General features: G+C 42.9%; 1 protein-coding gene across 1 annotated transcript in view; it reads right to left on the minus strand.

The window, feature by feature from the left end:
- Positions 1-9301: 9301 nt before the first annotated feature.
- ccdc39 (coiled-coil domain 39 molecular ruler complex subunit) overlaps positions 9302-21110 on the minus strand; it is a gene marked incomplete at both ends in the record, with an annotated part of 33233 nt that continues 21424 nt past the window's right edge. Inside the window, 6 exons of the mRNA XM_080725913.1 lie at positions 9302-9509; positions 10191-10282; positions 12833-13012; positions 15552-15695; positions 19300-19406; positions 20432-20591. Coding sequence (XP_080582039.1) covers positions 9302-9509; positions 10191-10282; positions 12833-13012; positions 15552-15695; positions 19300-19406; positions 20432-20591 — 891 coding nt within the window. The remainder of the gene's footprint in view (positions 9510-10190; positions 10283-12832; positions 13013-15551; positions 15696-19299; positions 19407-20431; positions 20592-21110) is intronic.

Raw genomic sequence — 21110 nt, forward strand, 5'->3', positions numbered from 1 at the left:
TTCCAATGCATGTCAACTGGTCATGTTCCTCTGGCACTATAAACCCAGCAGGGGTTCCTCTAGAAACTGAACCTGAAATTGTACTAGCCAATCTTATAAATATATCTACTAGAGAAAACTACTAGAGACAACAATTCTGAACTACTAATAGCCTAGCCTAATAATCCTAAAAAACGAATTCTTCTTATACGAATTCTTCTTATACTTCTTTTAAAATCCATATTACCCCCCCCCCTTTTTTGATAAGCACTGGCAACATATATTCAGTTCCCAGTCCTCAACATAAGGTCTTTTTAACTGAGCATGACCTACAGTAAAGCTCACAACAGCAACAACCTGTTGGAGCAGGGAGATACAAATACATATAAACACCCCCCCCCCCCCATGAGGCTACTGCAGGCAGAAGGAAGGAGGAATAGATAACTGAGCAGGCAATGATCAGCTGACTGCCACGTCAACTGTGACGCAGACTGGTGTAGTAGCAGTGTATCAGAAACCGAATGCAACCACATTGACCCATTTGTCGCGGGCTCCATTCATTAAACTCCCAGGAACTACATGGATAGTGCTTATTAGTTAAATAAGAGGGTCCAATTTGCTAACAAAACGCTATCCCCTCAACACTGATTATTTCCGTCCTTAGAAACCACCGTTATTTATTCCCTATTAACTAAAATAGAAGTAGACAACAACCAGTTCACTGGTTTAAGCCCGCAATTGACTTAACAACATAAATACTAAACTCCACACTGACTTTCCTATGTATAGAGACATATATTTTTTTATAGAAACACATATTTTTTCCTAGAATCATATACCCTCCTTATGTACATAAACATATATTTCACCCTAGCATCATATATTATTTTCCTAGGCACAGGACTCTCCCCTTATTTTATGTAGGAAATTGGTACAATTCAATATTGCCTATCTGCTTTTGCAATGTACTGTACTATTTTAACAAGTTTCAACATTACTTCATAGATATCCTATGAGTGGATTTAGTACTTCCAAACTCAACTCCCTGTACAATCCCCTTTCAATCTTGAATCCTAAATTACAGACATTATTTCGACCTTGTCCACTAATACTTGAAGACGACACTGTTCCTATCCAGCTATTCTCGTTTACCCTTGTGTGACACAAGCTTGAACTGCTGAACTGAACCCCCTCAGACCTTAACGGTCAGTGGCCACACCTGTTGTGATTTAACCCAAAAATAAAACACTATCTTTGCTGCCTGCCTGTATTTTCGGCTACCACAGAGTTAGACAGTATCCACACACTAGTAGGTTAACTAAAACAGCTTTAAACTTTGCTCGAGTACGCATGTCAATACACTTAAAAACACCATTATTTTTTTCTATTTTAGTCATTAGTCCCAAGTTAAACTAGAAAGATGCCAAATGTCCACTGAACTCCTATAGTTCCTCACGCCTGCATCACTCCTAGGTTATGCTTACGTATAGTTCTTTGGATTATTTTAGAAATGTCTTTTTTTTTTTTTTTTTTTTTTTTTTTTAGAGTTGGTAGAGAACAGGAGAATATGTTATTGGCTTATTTTAAACACAAGTTAAAATGTAGGCCCTGCTCTCTTATTCAGAATATATTGGCAACAAGCAATCTGACTCAGATATCCCTGTTGTTTTCTTAATCCCATGTCATATTTTAGACCAGTGGTTCTCAAACTTTTTACGCCAAGTACCATTTCATAAAATACTTGGTCAGAAGTACTACCTGTAGTATAATATAAATATTTCACTCTATTTATATATTTTTCCTTATTTATCTTTTTTGGAAACTCCGTTGAGTATCACCAAAATGGTTGCCCATGTACCACCAGTGGTACATGTACCACAGTTTGAGAACCACTGTTTTAGATTATCTAACATTATGGGTATAGTAATTAGGGCAATGCAACACTCATCCTATGTAAGTGTAAAAATTAGGTTTGTATGGTTAGACAAATCTTAACTATTTTCCTGGGACCCTCCTTATAAACCCTAAGGACTACGTATGGCTAGTGCAGGGTTAAAATATTTTATCTTTTTGGGTATCATATTTTTCCAGTGGGACAATTCTCTTCACAGACTGTGTTATGCCTTGAACGGTTTAAAACCATTTCAATATATATAGTTATGGGCTTATTAACCATAAAGTATATTAAATAGGGTTCAAATTTAAAGAACACCTTTTCCCATCAATACTTTTTCAGTCAGTCCTCCTATATTTTAAATCCATATTTTAAATATTTTCTTACTGGACTATACAGTTAATATCCTATCCATCCATTGTATGTATGATATTGGCTGAGGAAACATCCAAGCCTCCGTCAATAAGATATTTTAGTCTACATAGTTGTATTCTTTATCAAATGGAAGCCACTAATCTTAATCAATCCTTTCTTCCCAGAGCTATGGGTACTCACCACCTTACTACGACCCCACCATCGCTCCCCTGTCACGTTGGCGCCACACTGAGAGAGGAATTACTACAAACACCACACAGGAAAAAACATAGTGATTATCCATCCAAAGTGTTCATACGATGTATCCTTCATGTTCCTTAAGAATGTTCGGTTCCACCCAGGGTTCTGTGTGCCCCCCACAGAATCAAAGCCATGCACCTGGCTTCAGTAGTCATTGGAATTCTTGCAGTCCCAAAATGTCATTTGAGTAATATTCTCAGTGTCATGTTGTCCCCAGTCCAACACGTGTTCCCCCGATGCGGAACTAGTCCATATTGATGACCAGACTTGTCAATGTGATTGCATTTGCCCTCTCCCAGTATAGCCCTAAGCGACCGGTGAACCTCTGATGGACACGCAGTAAGCAGAGTAAAGGATTTCCCCTAGGTCTATGTTTGAAAACCTGGCTTCTCCCAATATGATAAAACAAGACAACCATACAATGTCTTTACACTAATGCTACGATCATCATTATCATCAGTATTCCGGTATTTAATTATAATTTCAATGATAATGCATAAGTAGTAAATGTCATGCATTCTTACAAGTACTTTACAGTTACACAGAATCTTCCTTAAAGCAATTCTGTCAATACTTTTGCCATGAACAGATAGTGTTCACCCGAACAGTTGCTGTGAGATAATTGTTACACCTATTCTTTAGGTTCTTCCGCATAGGCCCACTGTAAAGTTTTCTCAAATTCTTGAATTCAATTCTTACTTCTCCCTTTTAAGTTTCTTATCTGTGCTTTGCGGACACTGCCGTTGTGTATCTGTCCCATTAATGACAGGCACAAAAGTAGATAATATTATGTCTATTTGCATATGGGAAAACCCAAATATATTGGATAATTTTCACTTTACATTGAACAATATAAACTTCATGCATTTAATCCTATTATAGCGTTGTCTGTCAGTTTATTCTCCTTAGATACATTTTTATGTTACCTCTAGTATTAAACACATGGGTGATACTTGGAACTAGGCCTATAAACAATCAGTTAGTTCATCCTTTCTCAAATAAATTGCCATGTTGGCTGCTAAGACTTTAAAAATAAACTAGTAGCAGTGCTCCCCCGAGCACTGGTCTCCACACAAGTTGAAGTATGCGAAAATATACTGACAGGTTGGCAACCGTTTTTTTACTGTCTATATTAGGAAAAATTAGATTCTACTGAAACATTTAACTTCTTGTATGTGACATACTTGTGTAACCAGATTACACCATCACTTTGCTTGAGTTTCACTGAATTAGAGAAACATTTTATCAATAAAGTTTTCAGCCAACCATATATATTTTGCACTACTGTTTATTTCCTACCCTTACCCTTAGTCCTTGCTTGGCCTATGAAGAGAATAGCCTGACAACAAGCTGACTACAGCCTATTTTAAATCAATGTTCATTAGTTCATATGGTCACTTTTATTTTGACGACTGCTAAACTGCAAAGCTAAAGATATATTTTGGACAATCTTTTTTTCAGTCCACTGGCTGAAATAAGTTACATTCTCTTTTTAAATGAGCGTACAAAGGCCAAATAGGCCCAAATATCGAAACAGCCATTCCACCCAGACTGACACACATTTGGGATGGACCACAGAAATGTTATTCTCACAGCAGGGGTTGTCTTCCACAGGCCCCCACCATTCCTAAAGCACGGCACCTGTTCCCCATGTCCAGCTATTCTACACTGTCCTATCCAAGTCAGCAAATAGCATAATGTCAATCACAGCCCAAGCTGTCTATTAATGAACTACTAAACCATTTAGACTGACGTCCACTACCATGTCTATGATGTGGTTCTCACCCACAAATTACCTCACTTAATACCTGTCACAAAGCAATGCCAACCGATTTTACCGTAGTGTTAATAATTAAGAATAGACTGCTACCTAATCTTAATTTAACCCTGGCAAGGCCTTAACTCTAACCCTGGTATAAAGTCATATCAACCAACCCATTACTCCTCCGCAGTGGGTTACAATTTTTTATAGGTCAACCCAGACTCATCTGGTCCACTCATAAATATAAATACATCCATTAACATTTAAACATCACTGTTTACCAATGTGATTACTTCATCACAACTATATAGCCCAGTTTCCAATCACTGCAGCTACAGTAGGCCTATATGTTCACAAAAAATGTTATGAAATTCAAATTAGCCTCAATAGTCAAACTGCTTTCTAGGTCCTACTTAAATATTAAGACAAAAGTAAGCCTTCATTAACCATTACAAATTACAATCAATATATTCTCCAACATGCCTTGGAAACAGCTGATCTACACTATTAACAGTGGTCTATTTTGTTACAGCCTTATAATATCCTACTCTCACCAGGTCTGTCATAACGAGCTCAATGTCCCTGGGTTTTTGAGTCAAATCAAATAATGTCTATTTAATTGTGCCGAGGTTTCCTTTGCTGTATGATTATGCAAGCGTTGACGCACGAGAACAATCGTCTCCTCAATGTAGGCCTATACGCTTCTTCGTATGGCCGGTGCGGTACGCTTCTAAAATAGCCAGCAAAGGAACCAATGCCTGCTGTGGCCCTGTATCTCATTTAAAAATAGCAGACCTACAAGCCCACAGCGCCGCGCATTTCACCGTGCTGTCAGCTTGTAGCTCTGACAAGGTCCGTGAAGTGAGCAGAAAGAACATTTCCGATCTGGGAGCCGGCAGAAATAAGCCAGGCTCCAAGAGCTTCAAACCTAACGTGCAGTACATAATGTATTATTATAGCCGGCTTTTTAGGGGTACTCTTATTCTGAAGAGACCAGCGCCGGAAACTTCATTCTGCTAACGCTATTTCTGCTCATTTCACATAGGCGCTCTGTCAACCCCCACCACGCGTAACTGTTGTACGGCGAAAATAGAACGCAACCGAAGCAGGCAGCTCAGCTGCCATGTCAGACAGACTCACAAGAGTTTGACAGGTCTAGACTAATTATAATAGGGGTTCTGTTGTAGCTCTAACACTTTAGACAAATAATAATGTGTAATTTGAAGTCTATAGGCTTACATTATAGTCTAAAATCACCGGAAAGCCGTTTTTCCCAGCCGACCATGATGGTCGGGGATTCTTTATTACCAGTCAAACTGAAACTCCAGCATTCCCTCCAAACAGTTTCTTCATTTCAGATATATTGATCGCTCGACCACGACTGACTATTTATATAAGGTAACAGACTCTCCCGTTGCCTGGTATTTTTTACACTAGCATCAGTTATTTGATATAGGCCAAAAATGTATTTCCTTACATTTTACATACTCACATTCACACCCCCAGCAGCTCGAGTCTTACGCTTTCCACAAAATATTTAAGGTGGCAAAACCCATATACGGTCTACCCAATGTCCTAATGACATAAGACCTTCTTATTCTCCAGGCCATTTTTACCCCAGACAGAGAAAAGAAAACATAATAGCCTACCGATTCCTATTTTGGTTCTGGTTTCAACTACCCACTTCTAGTTGATTATCATAAAAGCATAATTACTATCATTACCATGTAATATATTAAAGTCATATTATATTTATCCCCCCTCTGTGAGCAACTTTCACAGGATAGCCTATGGACGTATGAAGTCATCCCAAAATACAGTAGGCCCACATCCAGAAAGATGCTCACAACGCATTGAACTTAAAACATTAGTTATTTAACAACCCAGTCTGGCTTTCATAGTTAAATATATCACGTCTGGTTACGACTTTTTCATAATTACATATTTCACGTCTGGTTACGTATTATTCACGTCCTCTATCGTCTCGTCTCCCACGAAGAGTTACCCGCCCACGTGCGGCGTCCTAGAGAATATTTCGTCATGCAATATTCTATACCGAGATGATTATTGCCGAAAGGCGATTCCCCAATCGATAATCATTTCCTCGGTTTCCTACAGGTACTGTACTTTAACAGAAACAACCCACGATCAAGTGGAGCTATGTATTAGCTTTCACCCCGAATTACACGGGTAGGCTACTGTACGTTTAAACAGTAGGCCTATTCTTCCGAGATACGGTAGAAACCTTCTATACATGCAAGGCATCTCTCTATTAAATTTTGTTCATGCAAGTATGACAGCCGCATTTTAAATGTCTTGACCGTCCCTGGGTAGGCCTACATGCAATGCCCATGACCACGTCTGGCCTTTTAAATTATTGCATATCACGACACTTCTCACCCTCGGTTAAGTTCGACCGGCGATCCCTGTCCGTCAGCTGCTCTGAATCAATAGCCAGTGTGTCCTGTACAGAAAAAGAGAAAAGCTGACAGACAGATTATGCCGGTCCCATCTGGGTCGCCACTGTAATAGAATTCTTTAAGCATCATACTTATACTAATAATAATATAATAAATTGAATTCCCAGAAGGTGAAAGTGCAATGAGTACAATATTTATTTAACAATATATTAACACAAGAGCTCTTTGAGACACACGCATGCTTAACTGTGCCCTCCTGTTTCTCAGGCATGGTCCCATTATATACACTGACAGGAATACAGGAATACAGGAATAGCAGGGGTAAATCAGAGACATCCATATAAGGCTTTAGTTAGGAACAGTTAGATGACAGGACACGACATTCTGGTGACAGGTGAGTCAGTGCCTCACTCCATGGTTGGCCTGAAGCTTAGAATATAAATCCTGACACGCCACTATGTGAATGACATGACTCTTCTGGTTACTTTAGAAACAAATTAGTAGTTACATTTATTTAGAAATCTATCACACTCTTCACCAGCAAAGTTGTCTGACTCGCCCTCAGACTCACTCAGCTCCCCCGTAACCTGCCGTGTCCTTGCCATGAAATCTCTGGCTTAATGGATGCAAGTGTGCGTGAACGTAGCTCTGTGCCATACCGTTGCTTCACAAGTCTGGGCAGCTCCTCATGCAGCAAGCGGAGCCATGTAAGCACAATAAAGTTCTCCAGTGATGGCGAGAGCTCCTCATCTTCTGTCACAACTTCTCCCATGTGACTGATTCCCGAGTCTTTGTGCAGCATATTATCCTCCACAAAAGCCATTAAGCGCTGAAATAAGTCTTCTGGTCTTTCATTAGGTTCCAATTTAATAGCAGCAAAGTCAATGAAATGTGCTCCTGTGCACTGAAATCCATAATGCTGGCGTATAGCTTGCCATATACTGTCAATGGAAGTAGAGTTTTTAACTATACTTTGACGTGAGATCACAGGGCAATAATTGGCTATTTGCCCCAGCATCAATTCCAGCATGCTTACTTTCTGCTCCTTTGTCCGTCGCTGTGGGCGGGGCGCCCCGTCCCCGTCGTCAGTGAATCCTCGGTGCGGTGAGGCTCTCGTCTTCTTTTCCCACGCTGCGCCGTCCACAAGGAAAGGAGCGAATTCATTGTCCAATAACAGCGTATACAGTAGATTCTGTCGCCAGTTCTCAAAAGAGTTCACGTTCTCTATCTTGGTTAAGCACCATTGCTTTGGCGCTCTGAGTGACGTTGCCATATTAGGCTATGTTGCGCTCTAAATCCTCTCGCGTTCTGACGGCAGACTGAAATCCACCGTGCGATCGTCTATCATAAGACTGTTAAATAACTCCTTTTTCGGCCTGAGACGTAAGTCCAATCGCCGCTGCCACCACGCCAGTTTGGGTAGGAGGAACTGTAAATCACACACAGGAGAGGATGAGCGGTGCAACCATGTTTACTGAATGAATGGGCAGGAAATGACGGTACATACATATACATGTTCTCATGCCTCACATGCCCAATCACATGCCACCCACAATCCCATAGTCAGAGGGAATAACATAATCCCTGGCGCTATATAATTCAGCTGACCGGCCTTGACCATGAGGTCTGTTACTTGGTCTGCATTTTCTTTACACACTTTTTTTCCCCACACAATTATATAGGTATTATTGATGATTATTTTGATCAAAAATATCATTGTGTAAATATAACTAGTAAGACTCCTGAGGGCGACATGCGACCAATTCTTGGCCATCTGGCCAGTGATGTACTGTATTTCGGACCAGTTACCCATAGATGGAGACCCCTGGTACCCATATATGGAGATCCATGTACTGTATATGGAGATATGCTGTGAGAGCCCACTTTATTAGAAGTTTGCATAGGAATAGTAGCAGGGACGTGCTGGGCCCCTGATTCAGCCCGGAAAAAAAGAGTTGGAGAGGCCCTCATTGCGCGCTACAGAGACAGATCTCTCTCTATAGCGCTGCTGCTAGTCAAAGATTTGCCATTTCAGATCATGACAAGTGACAAGCCAGTGGGCCAATTACTGTACATGAGTTATATTTCGTAGTTGTCGGGTGGAAACCTTGTATGTCCAAAACTGTTTGTTTTGTATTCATCATTTTAAAAATTATTTAAACTAGTGAAAACAGCCGATCTACAAGCACACAATGCCTCGCACCGGCGTTGTGTGCTTGTAGATCTGCTGTTTTCACTACTTTTGTGCGACAGCCTTGTATGATGAATCAGGGCTTTGCTTTGCGAAAAAAATGTTAAAATGTGAAACTTGGAGATACGAGGTTTTCTGCCCGACAGTGACGATTTACTTTGTTGGCCGCCCAACCCCCAAAATGGAACGAAGGCCGACATTCGGGAGTCCCGCTTTTGCCAATGGCCAGCACGTCCCTGAATAGCACAGAACAGTACAGTTCAGATACAAGGTGTACTAAAAGGATTTAAACCACAAAAAAGCACAATCGCTTGTTCACATTGGGGTCCTTTTGCACTCAATATCATTGATTGTCACAATATCGATAGAGGTATATTTGGTCAAAACCTAACGTTTGTGCTGTTTGATTGGGTCCATCGTGGGCCGTGGCCCCATGCAGCCTAGCGCTGGGTGCGTCTGCTGCTGCTGCTGCTACTACTGGAGGCTCTGGATGGATGAGGCAGGGTGGTCAGTGGAGGGGAGGTCACAGAGAGACCCAGGCCCAGATCCACTGCTCTGGACGTGGTGGGGGTCCGCACCGTAGATGCTCTGGATGCGGGGGTCCGCACCGTAGACGCTGTGGGGCTGCTGCTGCTGCTGGCTGAAGACCTGGAAGACCCACAGTACACACACACACACACACAGAGGAGAAAGCAGAGGATGACGTGGGATGAAAAATACCGTAATTGCTGGACTATAAGCCGCAGCTTTTTTCCCATGTTTTGAACCCTGTGGCTTATACAACGGTGCGGCTTATAGAGGTTTTTACAGCTAACGGCCAGTTACTTAGTTTTACAATGGTCTTTAACAAGGATTTATATATAGATTTTTACAGCTAACGGCCTCCAGGGGCGCTCTAGCGGGAAGCAGGAAGGACACCTGCGGCTTATAGTCAGGTGCGGCTTATATATGTAAACATTTGTTTTTTGTTCTAAATGTATCAGGTGCGGCTTATATTCAGGTGCGGCTTATAGTCCAGCAATTAAGCTTCTATGGTGTGAGGGAAAACAATTCTTAAAAGAATACTCTCGTTTGGATAAAGTGTATGTGAAATGCCAGCCACTGCTGATTCTGAACTTGAATCCCATTGTCCCACTTACGGGTCTCAGCCCCGTTTTCTGAAAATTCAATTAAAAATGATTTCACAATAACTGTAATGCCTCAGCTCCTACAATTCCAAGTTCTTGTCGGGGTGGGGGGGGGGGGGGGGACTGGGGGTCCCCAGTTGGGGGGTTTGCGGCCTGCAAAGGTTGAGAACCACTGCTGTAAGGGACTTGTATTCACACTGACCTGGGCGAGGCAGAGCTGCGAGGCGAGCTGGTCTTGGAGCTCAGTCTGCTGCTGGCGGTGGACGATGGAGGAGATGGGAGAGTCTGGTTGGCCTGGCAGACAAAACACAATGGCAAATTAAATCTAACGCTGCATGTAGCAGAGTGACTCACTGCCTCAAAAGTCTAATGTCTCCCCCGGGCCACAGGGATGTCCCTACTCCCTATGGTCTAGTCCAGTGGCTAAGATATCCGACTTTCACGTGGGAGTACAGGGTTTGAATCCCGGGCGTTACTCTCAAAGCAATACGAGAAAACACAGTCCATAGAATAAATAATGTGTCTAATAACTTCAGACTTTCCTTTCCTGGAAAGTTAGCAATTAGCATGCTAAAATAAAATTGATTGCTCTTGCATTACTAATAGTAACATGTTTGAAATGACCAAACCTGCCTGTTTGTTTGTTTGCTTGTTTGTTACCTTTATTGAAACTCGGGATACAATTGAGGGCAAGCCCTCATTCACAATAGAGAAACTAAGCCATGTCGTCATTTGTGCGTGATGTCGCCCTCTAGGGGGTTCATGCTGGTATTGTTTTGTATTCAAATCGCCATTGGGGAATCTGCGATCGCCGCATATAAGGACTGTGTTAAAAAAATAAACACACCATGTGCGCGTTTCTGTCAGCGGGGGGGTTCTGCATAGTTTATGATATTCATTCATATCTGATATAGCCTGTGTAACTCGTTTCTAGCGTTTATTGTGTTACTCTTTGGGTAAATCTGTACATTTCCACCTTAGTCGATGCTTCATATCCATTTGGGTCAATCCGAGAGCATGGTGTGTTCATATTTTTAACACAGTTCTTATATGCGGTGATCGCAAATTCCCCAATGGCGATTTGAATACAAAACAATACCAGCATGAACCCCATAGAGGGCGACATTTCACGCCATTTCACGGAAGTGACATCACACTTCGCTACTGAATGTAGCCGAGGAACAACAATGTCAACAATAATATATACATTTACATACATCAATATTGAAATACGATCAGAAGACAGGATATTTGAAACTGAAGAAAGTTCAAGGAACTGAAACTAGGAACAATTAATTACAACATTTACATTCTAAAACAAAAGTGTTAGAAACCATCGTTCTGAATTGGCCCAAGGCCGGCAGAGATCCTATTTTTAAGGATTTCTGGATCTCGTTCCACGCAAGTGGAGCATTTATAGAAAATGCTGCTTTGCCAAGCTCTGTATGAGCAAATGGAATCTTGAGCGTCAAGAAGTCGCTTGAGCGAGTCTGGTAGGGACTAGAGTCCTGATTCAGCATAGAACAAATATACGGGGGGAGCAGTCCTGAGAGAGCTTTAAAAATGAAAAGATACCAATGCTTATCACGCCTCTCGGATAAAGAGGATAAACCTGTGTTCCCATAAAGTGAACAATGATGGGTTCCATAGCTGTCACCAGTGGCCCATCTTAAAGCAGAATGGTACACAGTGTCGAGGCGCTTCAAAATGGAAGGAGAAGCAGTCCTATAAATAATATCCCCGTAATCCAAAACAGAGAGAAATGTTGATTCAATAATTGTTTTTTTACAGGATGCAGGAAAGCACGCTTTGTTTCTATACAGAAAACCAATCTTTTGTCTCAATTTTGTGACCAAATTTTCAATGTGAAATTTAAATGATAATTTCTCATCAAGCCAAATACCTAGGTATTTATACTCTGAGACCCTCTCAATTGAAGAGCCACTGGAGGAACTAATGGATACATTATCACCGATGATGTCACTGCTAGGCAGGTTTCTGAACTGTCCGCGGCTATTTTCATTTGCTTCCTCCATGAAAATGTAGATTTCTGGAGGAGGCTGGTTTACGAGGCTACTCCAGACACGGAGTGAATGGTGCCATCATGATGCATCTTATAATGAGCATTAGTGAGGACCGATCATAGATACATTTGAAAATGGGTGGCGTGGGCCGTTTCAAGTGATGTTTATCTAGGCTACCTGGAGAAAGAACTTCTCTAGCTGTGTCCTCAGATGGGGGATTTAAGTGATGTTTATCTAGGCCAGTGGTTCTCAACCTGTGGATTGGGACCCCCAGAGGGGTCTCCAGATTATTCTGGGGGGTCCCCAGATGATTAGCTAAATGTTAACATTGTTTTCTCACTCAATAGTAAACAGACCAACATACAGTATACGTGTAAGGATATCTACACATTTCTAAAGTGACAATTTAAGGACTTTAAAGACCTTTTTAGTACCTCTGGTCAAACATTGGTCAATTTGTCAAATATTAGAGGCAGAAATTGTGAAAATAGCAGATCTACATGCTCACACGCGAGGCGTTGCGAGGCGTTGTGAGCATGTAGATCGGCTATCTTCACAATCGAGTCAAACTAAATGTAATGCCAACTCCTACCATTCCAAGTGCTTGTTAGGGTGGGGGGGTCCCCTGTTTAAATATGATTATTTTGTGGGTCGCGGCCTGAAAAGGTTGAGAACCACTGATCTAGGCTACCTGGAGAAAGAACTTCTCTAGCTGCGTCCTCAGATGAGGCTACCTGGAGAAAGAACTTCTCTAGCTGCGTCCTCAGATGAGGCTACCTGGAGAAAGAACTTCTCTAGCTGCGTCCTCAGATGAGGCTACCTGGAGAAAGAACTTCTCTAGCTGCGTCCTCAGATGGGGGTTGTCCTCCATGGCATCCAGCAGCATTCTGTTGAGCGTCTTGTTGAAGTCTCTCATCTCTCTCAGTCTGATGTCCTTCTCCACAAACGTCTCCTCTCTGCTCTTATTCGCCAAGCGCAGCTCCTTGGTCAGCCTGGAGCACTGCAAAGACATACAGTATGGACACGTCCATTGTCACAATACATCATCCACGTTTGTATTGTCTCAATGGCGGAATTGGCTTATTTAGCTTATTTTACTCATATTTGTAAAAAATGTTTTAAAAATGTCAACAAGGGTTCATATTTTAGTGCGTACAAGTGGCTAAATATGACTTTTTAGACACAGTCAGCCCAGCCACATAATCGTTCATAGGCAGATGTGACTTATGGAGGCGAGTAGTGTTACTGTAAATAGTAATACAGAAATCACCCGGTCTAAAAATACATATTTAGCAACTTGTACGCATGCCCCCATAGCCTCGTAAACCACCCACTTCCGGAAAACGCATTGTCATTTGTTGTTAGTGGTTTTACAAGGTTAATGCCCCCACCCACTGAAATGAAAATCGCTAAAATGGCTAAAACGAGTAGATGTGCTATTTTCGATGAACTTCCTCCCCCAGACGCTAGGGTTCAAGAGGTTAGAGCTGTGATAATAATCTATATTGTTGTTCTATGTTGACGCAACACCGGCCATGAAGCATGACGAGTGTTTGTTGTGTACGCGGTCCACAGATCAGGGGTTTTCCCTCTGATATCATGTATTATCTAAACATGACTCTACTCTACTCTAATGGTATCTGAAGGATGCGCAGGAAGGGATACTGAAGCTAAACATCTTAACCACTTGCCAAAAGGGGAATTCCCCCTTAGTCGGGGGAGATATCAGTGTTTTGGTTTTCAAGGCAGAGGCTCTCAGACACCAGGAAGTAATAATGGAAAAACTGCAGTGGAACTTCCAGACATTTTTTACTAAAAAGGGAGGAGTATTTTCTGGTCACCCAGGGGAGGGGAAATTGGCTAATCAGATGGCTTTGATAAGCGCACGGCAGGGAGCTGTTAAGCGTAGGTGTCTCATTTCAACACGTACTGTACAGCCAGGCGTAGCAACCAGTGGTGCAATAGTGATTCAATGTTTGGGGAGTCGCTTATCTAGAGACATCGCATGAACGTCGCTCAACACCTACTATACAGGTCTATTGATATGCATATAGGCTTGTTTCTTTGTTAAAACACCGTGTTGTGACACTAAGTCAAGCGTTGGCGAGGTGTGAACGTGGGGGGTTTGGGATCAATGCATGTCCATTTGCGTGAGAGGCGAGACCTCAGCTCAGACAAGATATGGGTCGTCGTCGGGGGCCCGCAACCCAAGACTACGGCAACTCTGGTACAACTGCACCCCATGTTGATCAACATCAATACATCAAATGCAAAGAAATAGTAGGCTAATCAAAGAACAACATAGGTAGACCAAGCACCTATTCAATAAAAACTTAAAAAATAAAACTTTAAAACATGCTATCTAAATTACATGTATTGTACAGTATGGTCATTGAGGGTGGGCAAGTGGTAAATCTCTGCTGTCGGGCCGAAACTCCAAAATGTTCATTTTCTGGAAAATGAGCTCAAGTGGATTTAGGAGGTTTTGACCGAAGGGCTTTTTACTACTTTTCATTGGTTCAATATTATTTTAACCAACACACAGACATAAAGGATGTTCAATAGCACATATTTATGAAAAAAAGAGAGGGCCAATCGGGTGGAGTTAGCTGGTTTGGCAGAAAGTGTGGAGTTAGGAGGTTTTGTCCCAAGCACGTTTTACTACTCTCCATTGGTTCAATATTATTTTAACCAACACTCAGATGTAAAGGGTGTTCAATAGCCCTGATTTATGCCAAAAAAAAAAAATCAAAAACCTCAAAAATGGAGTTAAGAGATTTTGGCCAAACAGTGACGAAATAGTAAAATGGTAAATGGTGCATTTATATGGCGCCTTTATCCAAGACGCTTTAAAGAGATTGTGCATTACATTCACCCATTCACACACACATGCATACACCGATGGTGGAGGAAACCATGCAAGGCACCAACCTGCTCACCGGGAGCAACTAGGGGTTCAGAGTCTTGCTCAAGGACTCTTCAACACCAACTCTGGGGGAGCCGGGATCGAACTGGGAACCCTTCGGGAACCCTCCATGATCTAATGATGGTTTCTCTACCCCTGAGCTATATTTTTTAAATGGAATCCTAAATTAGGTTTAGCTATGTTTTAATTGGAACCCTGAAAAGTAAAAATTGTATTTAATTTCAGTTGCATTTACATGTTTTTTATCTATCTATCTATTTATCTATCTTTAAGAACTCAAATACATTGGTAATTTAAAAAAGTATTAAGCTACTAGTACTAATATGGACCGACGTAATTAAAGTGGGTCATGTTCGCACATTTGGAAGCTGAAATCAATAATATATCAGTATTCCGATATTAACCTGCGGGCCGCATTAAGTGAAGGTGGGGGCCGCATGTGGCCCCCGGGCTGTGCCAGTTACCCATGTAGGACGAGTGGGTACCCTTCCGAGCCCCAGATAGCCTCTCTTACCCTCCCCAAGGGTCAAGTACAGTACCACATGCTAGAGAATGCAGTGTGACACTTGACACGGTTCAGTGCGAGTGACGTTGCGTGTGCGGAGCATCAAACCTGTTTAGTGACCCGGTTGAGTTTGTCCCTCTGGGAGGCCAGCTCTTTGTTGAGCTGAACAATGTGGGAGCGCCTCTGCTCCACCTGCTCACTGAGCACGCCCACCTCCTCCTGCTCCACATGCTCCAGGGTGCTGTGAAGCTCCTGGACACACACACACACATTTAATATCTTTATTTGCGTTCACATTTAACACAACATTCTTTGTTTTTTCCTATTAACTTTTATCCCACGATTTTGTAACCCATTTTCACCCAGTGCCAATTGCCTATGTAATCCTGAGCACTGCTCTCCCTCTGCCGCGCCTGGGGTGACAACGGACTGACCTCATGCTTCCTTCAATGCATGAGGAGACCAAGTTGCTTCTTTTCACCTGAAAGTAGGGATTTCCCTGGTTTGGACGTAGCGCGTGGAAGGAACACGTTATTCCAACCAGTTCCTTTCCCCTCCATCAGGCGCCCCGGCTGGCCAGGGGGAGGCATTATTGAGACCAGGATTACTGCCTGTTTTTGTGAGGGTATCAACCCTAGGAGACACGGGGAGACCATGCAAACTCCACACAGAAAGGCCCTATCGCCGACCCCACCTAGGGTGTGGGCACTGATGACGCGGAGGGAGGAACACGCCTCCAGTGCCCACAGCGTCCCCCGGCGGGAATCGAACCCAGGACCTTCTAGCTGTGAGGCGAAGCGCTAACCACTGCGCCACCGTGCCCCCAACACAAAATTCTTGATCACAAATAGTAGGCTATATGTGTAACGCCTATGAACCAGGGGAGATACTAGACCAGGGCTACTCAACTTGAGATGGCTCAGGGGCCACTCAGCAAAATACAAAAAGTCCAAAGGCCGCAAGCTAAAAATGACGGGCTTATTTTGGACAATGACTTTGTAACAAACTAGACGAGTAGTCTAAAAATTAAGCAAACACACAGAAAACAGCCACATTTTCATCTATAAGGCCCAAACCTTATTGAACAAAAAAGATTGTCGTGGAATGATTCATGATGATGTTTCTAGTGGTTTTGGAGAGAAACTGAATTTTTTTCCCACACTGAGAGTAGACAAAATATATCTGTATTGGTATGACCATGACGGGCCGCATAGACATGCCGCAGGTTGAATAGTTAATAGCTGTACTAGACCAGTGTTTCTCAACCTTTTTTCTGCATGGGCACACTTTTCATGTCCCAAGAATCCATGGGCACACCAACATAATACGGGGGTGTAAATACAGTATCGTCACTGTCGGGAAGAAACCTTGTATCTCCAAGTTTCAAATGTGTACGTTTCTTCGCAAAGTAAAGCCCTGCTTCATCATACAAGGCGGTCGCACAACAGTAGTGAAAACAGACGATCTACAAGCACACAACGCCTCGCGGTGCGAGGCGTTGTGTGCTTGTAGATCGGCTGTTTTCACTAGTTTACATCATTTAATAATAAAATTAATTAATAAAATGATAAATACAACACTGGTTTTCAAGCAGTTTCAAGGGGCACACTTGACCCTTCTCAGGGGCACACCAAAGGTCCCCAGGCACAGTGGTTGAGAAACACTGTACTAGACTTTTGAGGCCATTACGCAGCTGAGGCAGTGAGTCACCCTGCTACACTAAACCCCCTTTTGATTTTCTCCCACGGGGAAACCTGATCCGGGTCACGGCACCATTGTAACGCCCGGGGTACGCACCATTGTAACGCCCGGGATTCGTACCCGGGTCTCCCACATGGAAGTGTAACATCTTAACCACCAGACCAAAGGGACATCCCTATAAGACTGGGGGAGATACTAGACTTTTGAGGCCATCACTCTGCTACAGATGCACAAAACTTGGGAAGTGTTTCAGTATACAGATCACGGATACAGGAAGCATCGACTTCCTGTGGCGACTGCCAATATATGTATAAGCTTTGAGCTTGGAGAACGGCTAATTACGGTTCGCAACACTGCATCACAATTAAGTAAAGTATGACTCAGGATTAACTCTATAAGCCCAACCCACCAAATCTAACCTCTGAATGTGTAATCCTATATAACCCCAACCTGACACATGTTCTAATTGCAAGCTTAACTCCAAGAATTGTCCTCACAAAATGTCTATTTCGCACGCACGCACGCACGCACGCACGCACGCACGCACGGCGCGCGTGTGCGCACGCACGCACACACACACACACACACACACACACACACACACACACACACACACACACACACACACACACACACACACACACACACACACACACACACACGTGAAGCATATATAAGTGCCGTACAGGGAGTTGTTGAACCAGTCTATTGTCCGCCTGCCCTCTTGTTTCAGTCACAGGAGAATGTAAAAGATAGCACAGCAGGATAATCCTCACAACAAGCTATGAAACTAAAGACAAAAAAGCCAAAATGAGGGCAGAGGACATTCTAGTTCACTGCTGCACATGTGAGAGGCAGAGTAAAAGAATTCCCAGGAGGAGGGCCAGACAAACAAAATGAAAATATAAAATCTAGAGCACCATGATCAAATTTAACCGCTATTTGTTTTAGAAGTATTGACCTTCCACTTTTGGTAAATGAAGCAATACTGACACACTCTTACTCAAAGATCAGGGCTTTCAAAACTCTTTCAGCTCAAGACCCAGTACCCAAAGATAACATAAATAGATAGAATTATACAACAGGTAGTCGGGCTCTCAATGGAAAACAGGCTCTCCAACCGTGCATATAACGAGCACTACTGCACTGTCTCTCATCAAGTAAAGAAATCAGCTGCGTTGGTCATGAAAGACAGCAAGCGCTCCTCTCTCCCCACACTATGCTAGGCGGCTAGGCTAGCGGTTTTCATGTGACGTTCAGGGACATAGTAGCTAAATGTGGCATTAAAAAATTACAAATTCCAATCGAATATCTTAAATACAATGAAATGAAGTTGACGTGTTTTTTGGAGCAGTGAAAGCGCTCCCAATAGACAGGTATGTCTGTGGCTGGCTATGTGGCTATGTGGCTGGCTATGTGGCTATGTATGTAGCCTGGCAATACCTTAAGTGGCCACACAAGTTAAAGGAGGGGCGCTGTTGTGCAGACACACACACACACACACACACACACACACACACACACACACACACACACACACACACACACACACACACACACACACACACACACACACACACACACACACACACACACACACACACACACACACAGGGTATAGCTGCTCAGATTCACCGCTCCACTTCGAACCGAGGTTTGATTTTTTTAGGGCAACAGTTGTATAATCGCAATATTACACTCGAGAGTCTGCATTAACACGGTTATCCGGCACTTCAGCCCTGCCTACGGAACTCGCCTGTCGGCTCGTTCCTGCGGCAAGGCTGTCGTGCCGGATAACCGTGATAATGCACACCCTCTCGTGTAATATTGCTTAATTATCCACTTAGGGCACGGTCACACCGAACATTAATTCTGCCAAAGAGGGCGGATTCTGCCAATGCTTTTCAGTGGGAACAGAGCGTTTCTTTCTTTTTTTTTTTTTTTACAGAAATCCCCAAATGGCAACAAACTGCTCGCCACTGTGAAAATGACACCAGAAGTGTTTCCAAAGTGAAATTCCCATTTAAACCCTATTTAAAATGTTTTAGATCTGCTATTTTGCAAATTTCTTGTAGGTAAGGTTAGAAAACAGGCTATCTACTCCCAAACCAAAATGGGTCCGGAACCAATGTTTGGTAAACCTTGTCATAATGACCTGTATGTCTTCCTGCAATTCTTTGATCTGTCGTTTCTTGTATTTGAGTTTCTCCTCAGCTGCTTTCTCCTGCTCCTCCAACTTCAGCTTCTTCTGGTATTCTTCACCTAAAAACACACACACACACACACACACACACACACACACACACACACACACACACACACACACACACACACACACACACACACACACACACACACACACACACACACACACACACACACACACACACACACACACACACACACACACACACACACAAACTGTAGTGGGTCCATAGGTGCATCAAAGCGTTCAAAATGCTCATCCAAACACCCAAAACAGAAAATATTCCAGCTCTCTGAGACCATATAATGACGGCAAGATGTGAACATGCAGTGCAGAACAGACGATTAGCACCTCATGGTGTTTCTAGGATTGCATAAATTACCCGGTGCTTCCATTGAAAACAATTCAAAAAGACACTGAACTCAGTTGGGGAAAAGACTTGATTATGAATTGCAGCTTTAACACTTTACAATTTACTTTGAACACCCTACTTTGAAGAATGCGGATGCTATTGTATCTATTGTTCCTTTTGGGGCGGTTCTTGGAAACAATCAAACATGAAGTCATACAGTATAACATATCAATGTCTTCATATTTGATTGATTGTTTGAATGTTAGGCTGAATGTTAGATGCATGCACAGCACCGGTATAGGAATTTAATCATTAAAGTAGTTGTGCTTCCTTTACCCAGTACGTACTAGACTCAGCTAGTGTGGTGAAGGATTTGTAGTAGGAGTTAGGTACTGTGGCGAGGGCTTTGTGGTAGCAGTTAACTGTATATAGTACTTACTAGACTCTAGTACTGTGGTCAGTGTGGTGAAGGCATTGCAGTAAGAGTTATACAGTACATACTAGACTCTGGTACTGTGGTAAGGCATTGCAGTAAGAGTTATACAGTACATACTAGACTCTGGTACTGCTATGAAGGCATTGCGGTAGGATTTACTTATAGTACAGTACATACTAGACTCTGCTACTGTGGTGAAGGCTTTGTAGTAGCAGTTACTTTATATAGTACGTACTAGACTCTGGTACTGTGGTGAAGGCTTTGTGGTAGCAGTCACTTTATATAGTACGTACTAGATTCAGGTACTTTGGTGAGGGCCTTGCGGTAGGAAGCGTTACAGCTGTTGATGAGCTGCAGTGTGTTCTCGAACGCTGTGATCTCCTTCTCCATCTTGCGGATCTCCTCGTCCAGGCAGTCTCCCTTCCGCTTCAGCTCCTCCCTCTCTTGGGCAGCCTGGTGACCAGCCAGTCACGTGTTAGAACACACTCTTAAACACTTAAAGGTAGTGATATTCTTTTGGTTAAAAACATTTTTGTAACCCATTTTTTCACCCAGTGCCAATTGCCAAAGCTGTAATCCTGGGCGCTACTCTCCCTCTGCCAACCTGGGGAGAGCCCCGAACTGAGCTCATGCTTTCCTTCAGTGCATGAGGAGTGAGCAGGCCGCTTTGTATCAACTGACGGGGGGGGGGGGGGGGTTTCCCCGGTAGGACTTAGCGTGTGGAAGGAACACGTTATTCCAACCAGTTCCTTTCCCGTCCATCAGGGGCCCCGGCTGACCAGGGGGAGGCAGTATAGAGACCAGAATTACTGCATGTTTTTTGTGAGGGTACCTACCCTAGAAAAAAAACGGGAAGGACATGCAAACTCCACACAGAAAGGCCAATTTCGCCAACCCCACCCAGGGTATTGGTACTGATGACACATAGGAGAGAACACACCCCCAGCGCCCACAGCGTCCCCAACGGGATTC

The sequence above is a fragment of the Nannobrachium achirus genome (genome assembly GCF_963921795.1).
Source record: "Nannobrachium achirus genome assembly, chromosome: 5".
Lineage (NCBI taxonomy): Eukaryota > Metazoa > Chordata > Actinopteri > Myctophiformes > Myctophidae > Nannobrachium > Nannobrachium achirus.